We start from the raw sequence: 10,749 nt of genomic DNA, 5'->3' as shown, positions 1-10,749 counted from the left end.
GCTATGCGATGGGCTTGTTATTACCTCCATTGCGTATCGCGATGGAGGAACGGCATACGTCATCTGTGACGTCATCGCGATACGCGATGACGTCACAAATTACCCCATCGCGTATCGCGATGGTGTGCAAACCCTAATTGAACCACAATTGGGTGGCGATATGTGCTGCCACCATATTGACCCATCGCGTATCGCGATGGGTCATGGTTGACTCGAACCCGTTTTCTTTAAATATCTTCTCTTTCTTCTTCATCTTTCTTCTTCTTCTTTCTTCTTTTCCCGTCTTCCCTTCTATTTAATCGGGATGTCGGTTTTTGTTGAATGTGATTTTATGGCGAAAACGGGTTTTAAAGTTCAAAACTTTCAAATCATTATTTTATTATCAAATAAATGATAGTAACGGATTGATATAAAACATTTATTTTTTAACTTCATTTATTAATATTCTATTCATAAAACCCGATTTGTCATATCTTCTTTGTCACCGACATGTTGAGTGTTGTTTCAGCACGTTTCTCTAGACAGTTTATCAGTTTGTGTGTTGGCTAGTTCGAGTCAATAGTTTGTTTTGTGTTTTGTCTTGTTTATTATAGTCCGTTTGTTTATAGCGTCTGTTTGTCAAGTGTCGAGTTGCGTTTGTTTATGAGTTTGTTAATCGATTTTTGGGCATACCTTCCTTGTTTGAAATTAACGAGTTTGAATTGTTATTGATTACCCGCCCGTACTCAATCTCCACTCGGGCGGGTTAATCTGGTTTTTAGAAATATGCATAGGGTGTCCCCGAATTTTTCGTCTTTATTTATTTTTATTTAAATATTTTATTAATGTTTTAATATTATTTTATTATGTGGGACGACCGCGACCGAAATGCTATACGGTCATCGCCACATAGACCGTTGACATATCTAACTTACTTGCTTGATTTCGCAGATATGTTTGACGCGCCTGAGTCTTCACGGCGCAAGAGACAGAGGACTGGACCCTACACCATTCGTTACGATGCTGACGAGGTGCCGATTATTGCGGGAGTAGAGCCGGCGGATATCATGGGCGATGGACGCCAGGTATATGCGTATTCAAGGTATGCAGCTTTTGGATTTACGGACGTTTGATTGGCCTTTATTGTGTACCCTGGACGCGGAGACCGCGCTCCAAGGATTGATGTCAGTTCGGTGGCATCATCTATTTGGGACCCCGTCCACCGATACTTACACAGCATCGTTGCTTACACTATCGATGACCGTCATTCGGGCCGCGATAAGTGTAGCAACTTCGATTTGTTGTGCCTCCTGTCTATCATCACTGGCAGGGAGGCCAACATTGCGATGCTGCTCCTCATATCATTTGGCAGAGGCCGGAGTCTGCAGGGCGCGTCGGCCCAGTTAGCTTTGGGCCCATATATTACTATATATTACGCAGATTGCGAGGAGTCTAGGAGTTTTTGACAGATATCCAGTGGATTACTTCACCCCTGGACCGCCCACGGTGACGTTTGATCTGTTGGATGCTCGGAGAGCCACGATCTGTGAGATGGATGATCCACCTCGGCTCATCCCAGTTCGACAGGGCCCACAGGTACCACCACCAGAGGGTTCCGCTGCAGCTGTGGCCTTGCAGTAGGGGATCCTGACTCATCGTCAGCGCATTCGGATCCCGCACATTGAGCGCCCTCAGCAGCAGCACCCACTACGACAGGCATCATCATCTTCATCAGGACAGCCGCAGCAGCCCGTCACATTGGCTATGATATATCAACGGCAGTTGGAGATACAGCAGGAGCAGAGGGCACAGCGGGCCCGGTATGATGAGTACTTTCGTTTATTATTTGTTGCTTCACATGTACCACTCCCACAGTCATTGATCATTATAGTGGAGCAGCCAGTGGATCCGCAGGACGAGGCAGCTGACGATCCACCAGCACAGTAGTTTTTGGTTACCCTTTTTACTTTATTTTGTTTTTATTATTCTCATGGTCTGTATTATAATATATTATATTATATTATATTATGGGGAATACTGTATGGGTAACTGGTTGGGTGCTTATGTATATATTATCTTTTGATTGCTGTTGTGTTTGATTGATTTGTATATTTTGTTGTAACTGAACTTTGTGGGTGTAGTTCACTATAAACCCTCACGAGACCCCACTCATCCTCCCGGGCTACCGGGGGGTTTACAGGGCTTGTTGCATACGCTAAATGCAATCGTGATTCCTACGAAAGTGAGTTAGGTCTTTTAATGTTTTTAACCAATTTAACAAAATTTATTATGAAACGACTTAACTTGGCTCAGTAAGTGTTTTACTAAAATAAACTAATATTCATTTTCATAACTCTTAAAAGACCTATGTCTTACACTTGTGAGAAGCTTGCTTCTACACATCTTGAGATTTTGCAGGTTCGATTATCAGTTTGGTAATTGGATGACACGAGAGTATACGAGTGTTTATGAGAGTTCACGAGCCGACTGGTCCTTCTCTAGTCCCGTTGATATCAGGTGATTTCAGTTTCATAATTTATTTTGTTTTTATTGCTTTAAACGTTAAAAGTGTAATTGTATAATTGTTAGTTGAACCGCCACATTTGAGCCCCGAATTTTAAAATTTCTTAATAGTTAAAAAGTCAATTTCAACCTCGTCCCTCAAATGTTCATTAATAGTTTTATCTATTTTAACTGTGAGGACAATGTTAAGTATTCTTACATTGAGGACAATGTAAACCTCAAGTCTGGGGATGGGGGAAATTTGAAAAATTTTAGCCCGATAGTACCTCGAAGAGTGTTCAGAAACCAAAGTTGTTAACTATTAATTATTGCCATTAATGCCAAGTCATAGGTTTCTGGTCATGTTTGGTTTGCCAGCTTCTCATTAGTCTTACTCACAAATTTTTTTATAACAAGAAGTTGAAAATGGGGTCGTTTAGGCGGGGATAACGAGTCATGAAGACAGGTACACATGTTTATATCGTCAACCCTATTCCTCCGGTACGTGTGTGAGTTGACCCAAATATATATAATACACATATAATATATAGTACACACATGTCATTTGAGTGCTTTCATTGATGTTCATGGATTACGGGATCGTAGTTGGCAAAATGCAAAAATGATAGAGGCAATTAGGTTAAGCCTCGTCTGGATGAGCGTGATGTGGGTACTGGGGGATTGGGGCCTCATACATTATACATATGAGGATGGTTAATGTGAGGGGCGGGGGGTTGGGTCCCTTAGAAAACAATTCTTTGACTTATTTTCATATGTTTAACCCTGACATTATGTTACGAGACGATCTGGCTTACTAGGTTATTTGTAATTGTATTTGTTTTTGTTTTTGTATTTGTTCCATTATTAAGCATCACATTATTATGCTTAAAAAATGAGAAAAAAAAAGCTAAAAAGATGTCTGTTTATATTCAGTATGTATTCAGTAGTTCGTTAAGTTCGTTTATGTTTAAAAAAATATGAAATCAGCTTGTATGTTAGTTTTCTTATTTAGAAGTGTTATAATAAGTCAGTCAGTTGTATAGTAGTTTTCGTTTATTTAGATGCTTTGTAATAAGTCGGGTCAGATCGTTTGAGCTACTTAAATATTTTCCTTCCATACCCTTACACCTGGCCCCGTTACAACCCTTTTAAGACCTCTTGATTTGCATTTGTGTCAAAGCAGCTTGATGGATGAATATGTGCTTATGAGTGATACTGAGAACAAAGTGATACTGGCACATTTTTTGCTAGTCCATATATTAAACCGAGAGGAGAGATGTTATATTACGAGGGGTATGAGCATGTGTGCCTTAACCGGAAACAAAGTACATTTGTCTGGGCGGCTCTATTGTTTTATTATAGCACTTTACCGTATTTGTGAGATGTCAATCTAAAAACAGTGTCAGTCTGGGAAACTGGGTATGACCTTAAACCTTACTAGTATTAATGGCGATAATCTACATACCTATGATGGAGGTTGATGTTTTCTTTAGAGTTTTGTTGAGGGCAAGCAAAAAAGATAAGTGTGGGGATGTGATGGTCGGTTAATTTGTATATGTTTTAGTTCGTTTATTATTTAGTTTTAATTGTTTATTCTAGAACTTTCGATACTTCATATGTGTATTATTGAATTTCAGGTCACAGGCGTTAAAGTACTCAATATGGACCTGTTGTGACATAGAATGAAGACCCGGGATGTCCAGCACGCGAAACGAGACACATTCTGGATTTTTGCTGATGACAAGTCCCATCGCGATACGAGATGGGCTTGGATGAAGGCCCATCGCGTACCGCGATGGGTTATTATTATTATGTTGACTTTCTGGTCCATCGCGATACGCAATGGACCAGTTAAGACCCCATCGTGTATCGCGATGGGGTGCTCAGACGGGAAAATTAGGGTTAAATAATATTTTTCATTCTAAACAACCCTAACTCCGTTTTGACGAAGCAAAGACGATTCCAGCAGCTCCAAGAGGCGATTTCCACCACCATAGCTTGTGCCAAGACCTTCCGCATGATCCATATCATCCGTATCGAAGATTTGATGATGTCATGGCTCAGCTAATCTCCTAGAATCGCACCCGGGATGTATAGTTTGGAATCTTTACAATTTTTCTCATGTAATTAAGAACACTTATGTATAATTATTGATGATTAATATGTGATTATTGATGTTTGGTATTTCTGTGTGTTCGGTCGGTTTAGGTTTACGTTGGTCTGAACGATCTGCTACCAGTTGCTAGATAATTAATCATATAACTGTTTGGTTAGATTGAATACGATAAAACATAAAATTTCCCTTAACTGAGTCACACTGGCAAGGACTGTTTGATATCCAGTGTCGTGTGTAAAGTAATTGTTGATGTCTAAGGTTTTGTCTGATTGATCAGTTTTCAGTTAATCGTTAATAATTAATCTGTTAGGTTGCATGAGATAACTGTTGGTTGCTTACTTGAATTACCGGGTGTGATTTGCTTTGTTAACTGCTTACAACTCGTTTGTTTGTCCGTTGCTTAGTTCTCTAAATTCAATTTAAATTGCTTGTGTGATCAGCACTAAACACTAGTTACTTCATAATATTAAATTTGTACACGAATTGCATTGACCACATACTCCTTGTGATATGATACCCTACTTGCTCTAACTATTTAGAATAATTAGGTTTCTATTGACTCAAACGACGGTTATCAGAGTCCCTGGCTGGGGTCGAGCTGATTTTAAATTGTTGTCTAATTCGCTAACTCATTTGCCATGACGAATTAAGCATGATTCGTTATCATATTCGTCATTTATCACAACTTGATTCGTTATCTGGTCCGTTATCTTATCATAACGAATCGTGAGTAACATATGACCTAATTCGTTATCCAAGTTCGTTATCTTAATTCGTTATCTTGACGTGACCTGATTCGTTTCCCTAATCTAACGAATGGATAGATAACGAATTAAAGGTTCATCCGTTATCAAGTCACACGAATGAGTCCCATTCGTTATGACCACGTAATGAATGATCAATCATAACGAATTATCAACAGTGCTTATCCAAAAGTTGACTCAGGGGTCAAAGTCAAAATCGTCAAGAACACGAAATGGTCAACATAAGCCAGATCTGCAATTAAACCTTCGATTCTTAACGAAACAACAATAATTTGGTACCATTGAACTCCTATTCTCAGCGCCAACAAACCCCAATCCATCAACCATCCAAATATTAGGTTTTACATGGTGCGGTTTACACCTATATACATACGGCTCATTAACCAATCGATTAACCCTTCAAATATTAATGAGTTTCAGTGAGGTTTGTTGCGTTGGATATCTTTTTTACCATTTAAACATAGATCTAAGATTGTTAAACGAAACCGAACCTAAATGAACAAATTTCCATTATAAACATACCTTAAACGAGCCGGTTTATGAACACGGTCTAGTCTTGATGTTGTTTTGGGTTCGTCACAACGTTCTAGCACCAACGGGTTTGAGTTTTCACCTTCGGATCTTGGCTTGGGTTATAGGATGGTGTTTGTGTGTGTTTTTGATGGTGTAGGCTATGGTGTAGATATGGATAAAAATGAAAAGGATTAGGGTTTAAGGTGTATTTATACTCCCTTAAACCCATGGACCTAAGGCCCACACTCTCTCTTATTCCATCTTTTAATATCCTAGCCCACCCTCTTATAGTTTATTATCTAACCGATACACGACACATTATTTGAATAAACGAAATTTCCTTTATTATTATAATCGAAAGTAGGATGTTACAACTGAACATCGATGAAGCTGATTTATATTTAGAACTTAGAAGAAAAACATGTATAACCAAAAAACAGGAAAAATATTAAACTTCAAATAAATATAAAACACCCATTGTTATAGGTATAGCACATAACGGAAAACTTACCGGAAAAACATAAATACGTACAAATATCAGATTCATCGCACCTTTTGATTTAGAACCTAAACTGATTTTAAAAAATCAGTTAACAATTAAAATAAAGATAGAAATGTTAGATCTACAATAACCGGAAGAAAATATGATGTTGCCGGAAATACATATATCAACGTGTGAAAGACAATTGATGACATGACATTGAGATGGAGGAGCTAGAATGTTGACAAGTGAAAACTACATTTTAATAGTATAGTATGTATAGATTTATTTATATTTACTTTGTCACGTTTTTATGTAACTATGACAGCTGGCTTATTTATAACGTACGGAATAAAAAATAATAATAAAAATAAAGTTAACACCACATTTTCAAATTCGATCCCATTCCAAAAACCGACACCGAATCATTCATTCCTTCGTAACAACAACGCAGTTCCCAAATTCATACAACAAAAATAATATCTTTTACTCAAAACCCATTACAGATTCGATTTAATTAGAGGATGAAGATCACGGCGTTGCTAGTATTAAAGTCCGATTCGAGATCAGACGGGTCGGATCCTGTAATACTAGCAAACGCCACGGATGTGACTCATTTTGGCTACTTTCAGAGGGTTACGGTGAAGCAGTTTATTGTGTTTGTCGGTCGGACTGTGGCCAAACGGACGCCTCCGGACCAACGGCAGTCGGTTCAACACGAAGGTTTCTTGTTTAATTGTTTTTATATTAATTGTTGTATTATTTCGTATTTAGTTTGATTGAATTGTATTGCCATGTTCGTGTTTGTCCGTTTTAACTTTAACTGAACAAACATTCGAGCACGGAAAATTAAACGAATGGGGTTTTATTGGTTGTGTGCGTTCGTTAAAAAAGTAAACACTTTCGGGCTCGGTTTACAAATGTAAGTATACAAACATAAACGAGTAGACCTAAAGGATTATTAAAACTAGACTGAATTATAATGGGCCTAACAAATTTTAATAAATATATTAACAAAAGTAAATGAACGAACATTAATGAGTTTAAATAAATGATGGTTCAAGGATATAAATGATGAACAAGACGTATGTTCATGTGTGTTCCTTTAACTAAATGAACAAAAAAAATTGTTCATGTTAGTTCGTTTGTTAAATAAGCTAATGTAAACGAACTTTCAGATGAATGGTTCATGAACAGTTCACTGAACGTTCGGTTTTTTTACAGGACGAATAATGTAAACCGTAAGGGGGCTTTTGGTTAGAAGAATGTTTTACAAGGAATTAGAATGTTACAATGCGATTGGAATTAATTCCTTTCAAAGTTATGAAGATGTTTGGTTGAAATAATTTTAAACGGAAAAACATGTAGAAAGACAATTGCCCAAAAAAACCACCATCAATTGGAGTTATTCCTAAAAACGTGACAGTCAATCTCCATTCTCATTTTGTCTTTCGCGTTCAGTCGGGTGTTCATCAATTTCTTGAGAAGTTAGATTTCTCTAACTCAAGAATCCGAAATAAAAGAAGAGAAATTGATGAACTCTAGTTGAATGTGGAAGATGAAATGCGGAGGGAGATCTATTGTTAGGTTTTGGGGAATAACTTCAATTGATGGTTATTTTTTTTTTTTGGGCAATTTTGTTTGTCTATGTTTTTACATTCCATTCCTTTATAAAAATTTCAACCAAACATCTTCATAATTTTGAAAGGAATTAATTCTAATTCCTTCAAATTCCAATTCCATTTTAACATTCCAATTTCTTTTGAAACATGCTTCGAACAAAACGCCCCCTAAGTTATCGTGTATTATTAATCAACCAAAGATATATTGAAAACCTGATCAAATCATAACTTCTAGTTATGAAAGATAAATACATTGAACCCTCAACTAATATATTATATTTAATATATAGGATATAATACATTAAATTTTAACTAATGTATTCTATCAATGTAAGAGATAATACAATAAGTCCTAACTAATATGTTATGTTATATCTATATTATATTTATTGCTAACAGTATGCTTCTGATAATTTTGTGTTAAAAGTATTTTGTGAAAGTATGAACTTTGCAGGATGATCATATGTTTTGGTAACTGGCGATTTTGGAAATTATCTAACTAAATGTGTGATTGGTAAATAATATATGAATAAACTTGGGAAACAAGTTTGATCTTGTTGTAGCTTTGAGTGCTATTAAAACTCAAATTATGCAAAAGGATAGACTCGATTTATGGATTGTATCAATATCAGTTGTGATTAACGAGTACTTGATTCTCTGATCTAATTGCAGTTGTTTAATTTGTGATAGAGTATAAGGTGCATTCGTATAACAGAAATGGTCTGTGTGTGGTGGGCTTCATGGATGATCACTATCCTGTTAGAAGTGCATTCTATGTACTGAACACGGTAAGCTTATTTACCGATTTACTTCAATTGATATTACTTGATTCATTTATGGAACCATAATCTTTAAGTGAATCGTTACTAGAGTCCAGACTTTGGAGGATATTGTGTGATTAAGTTATGGATGTTACTAACTTATGTAAAACGTAAATATTTATCAGTTGATGGATGAGTATCAAAAATGTTTTGGTGATTCATGGAGGACTATACAGGCGGATAGTACTCAGCCATGGCCTTATCTTAATGATGCTTTAACTAAGTTTCAGGTAATTTTTATTTTTAATTTTTATATTTATTTTTAGTCTATAAGGTCATAAGGATACACAAATTATACCATTTTTAACTGGTACTAAGTTTTAAGGCTCATAGAGTATGGTGAGTATGTTCAGGTCTCTTAGATCTTGTCATCATAATTGTTTATCCATTTTTTCAGGATCCCGCGGAGGCAGATAAACTGTTGAAAATCCAGAGGGAGCTGGATGAAACCAAAATTATCCTTGTAAGCATTCATTTTTTATTCTTTCTTGTTTTATCATACATATCGATCTGCAATATTGTTATAAGAGATAATGTGACATGGGGTCAATGGATACTTTTAGCATTTTTCATTATTTGTCAAGATAGTTTGGTCATGAGTGACGTATAATTTTTTTTTTGCCACAACTCGAACAATTAAAAAGGCTAGCTTTAAAATCTATAATCACTTTATAATGTTTTGTACTGTTATGTTATCTTGGTAACATAAGTTTTAAGAACGAGAAAAACAGTTGCAGTAAGATAAAAATTAGGGTAAAAAACCTGTTGGAAGTTGCCGAAAGTGTATTAAATTATCATCGAAATAATTTATTTTTACCTGGCACTAATTATTTATAAAAAATTTGAACAAGTGTTTTGGGTCAAGTTAACTTGAACTTGACACATCAGAACTTATCTATTTTGACCCCGTTATCCAATTCGCTGATCAGCAACGTCGTCACATTTACTTCTCAACAATTTAGTTGGTTAATTTATCTTGTCTAATATATTGTTACATCTGCGACAGCATAAAACCATTGACAGTGTTCTTGAAAGAGGTGAAAAACTCGACAGTTTGGTTGAGAAGAGTTCAGATCTCAGTGCAGCTTCACAGGTGCATTTTTTAACCAAAAATCTTGCTATTCAGTTTCTGTTTATATGGGCTTTGTTTATATTCTGTAGCATATTTTAGTTACTGTAGTTGCTGACAACTTGCAATATAAATATTAAAGTTAAGGATTAAAGTTAAGGATTTTTAGAGAGAATTGAATACCTTAGGGCTTAGTCTTAACTTATTTAGGTCACATACCATAATGGTATTTCCCTTACATATATTATTATTATTATTATAATTATTATTAGCTTTTATATAGCTGTTAAACTGTGATCTTATTATTAATATTATTATAATTAGTAGTAGTTTTTATATAACTGTTAAACTTTGATTTCCTTTATTTTGCTTCATACACATGTACTTAGAGCCGAGGGTCTCTCTGGAAGCCACCTCTTTATTCCTTTGGATAGAGGTACGGTGTGCCTACATCCCACCCTCCCCACACCCTACTTATAGCTTTGCTGTCGGTGGGATTTTACTGGGCATGATTGATTGATTGATTGTTTATTTTCAGTATATCGTTCGACTTTTATGCGTTTTAATTGTCTCCAACTGGTAGAAAACTAACAATAATCATTTGGTTGATTGTGGACAAAACAGATGTTCTACAAACAGGCAAAGAAGACGAATCAATGCTGCACAATATTATGAGAAGTTTCCATATGCTTTTAAGTAATACTTTTGATATTCATGTGTTAACCATCTGATGAAGGAAAACATTGTAAACACAATATTAATGCTGCTATGCTTTGCTTTGCTTTGCTTTGTGTTGTTACCATCATGTATCATAATATTCATGTTTATGTTATGTTCGTTCATGTTAAATTTCCATATGTTATCACTACGACACTACATATA

The 10,749-nt window shown here is 35.9% G+C and overlaps 1 protein-coding gene across 1 annotated transcript; it reads left to right on the top strand.

Annotated features, from left to right (window-relative positions):
- Window positions 1–6,784: 6,784 nt before the first annotated feature.
- LOC143581831 (VAMP-like protein YKT61) lies at window positions 6,785–10,659 on the top strand. Its single transcript, XM_077064516.1, has 6 exons — window positions 6,785–7,078; window positions 8,668–8,765; window positions 8,924–9,028; window positions 9,196–9,261; window positions 9,805–9,891; window positions 10,492–10,659. The coding sequence occupies exons 1-6, from the start codon at window positions 6,880–6,882 to the stop codon at window positions 10,540–10,542; spliced, it is 606 nt and encodes a 201-aa protein (XP_076920631.1). The 5' UTR covers window positions 6,785–6,879; the 3' UTR covers window positions 10,543–10,659.
- The last annotated feature ends 90 nt before the right edge of the window (window positions 10,660–10,749 follow it).

The sequence above is a fragment of the Bidens hawaiensis genome, unplaced genomic scaffold, assembly GCF_021521415.1.
Source record: "Bidens hawaiensis isolate Kalapana, Puna unplaced genomic scaffold, B.hawaiensis_p1.1 tig00031202_1, whole genome shotgun sequence".
NCBI classification, from domain to species: Eukaryota; Viridiplantae; Streptophyta; class Magnoliopsida; order Asterales; family Asteraceae; genus Bidens; species Bidens hawaiensis.
Note: the sequence above shows the minus strand (reverse complement) of the source record. Positions and strands in the feature narration are given on the sequence as shown.

Bases quoted from the DNA above. Each gene is read 5' to 3' on its own strand.
- LOC143581831 (XM_077064516.1), top strand. From the start codon at position 6,880: ATGAAGATCACGGCGTTGCTAGTATTAAAGTCCGATTCGAGATCAGAC. The intron at 9,029-9,195 runs GTAATTTTTATT...CCATTTTTTCAG, and splicing joins ATGCTTTAACTAAGTTTCAG to GATCCCGCGGAGGCAGATAA. The intron at 9,892-10,491 runs GTGCATTTTTTA...TGGACAAAACAG, and splicing joins ATCTCAGTGCAGCTTCACAG to ATGTTCTACAAACAGGCAAA.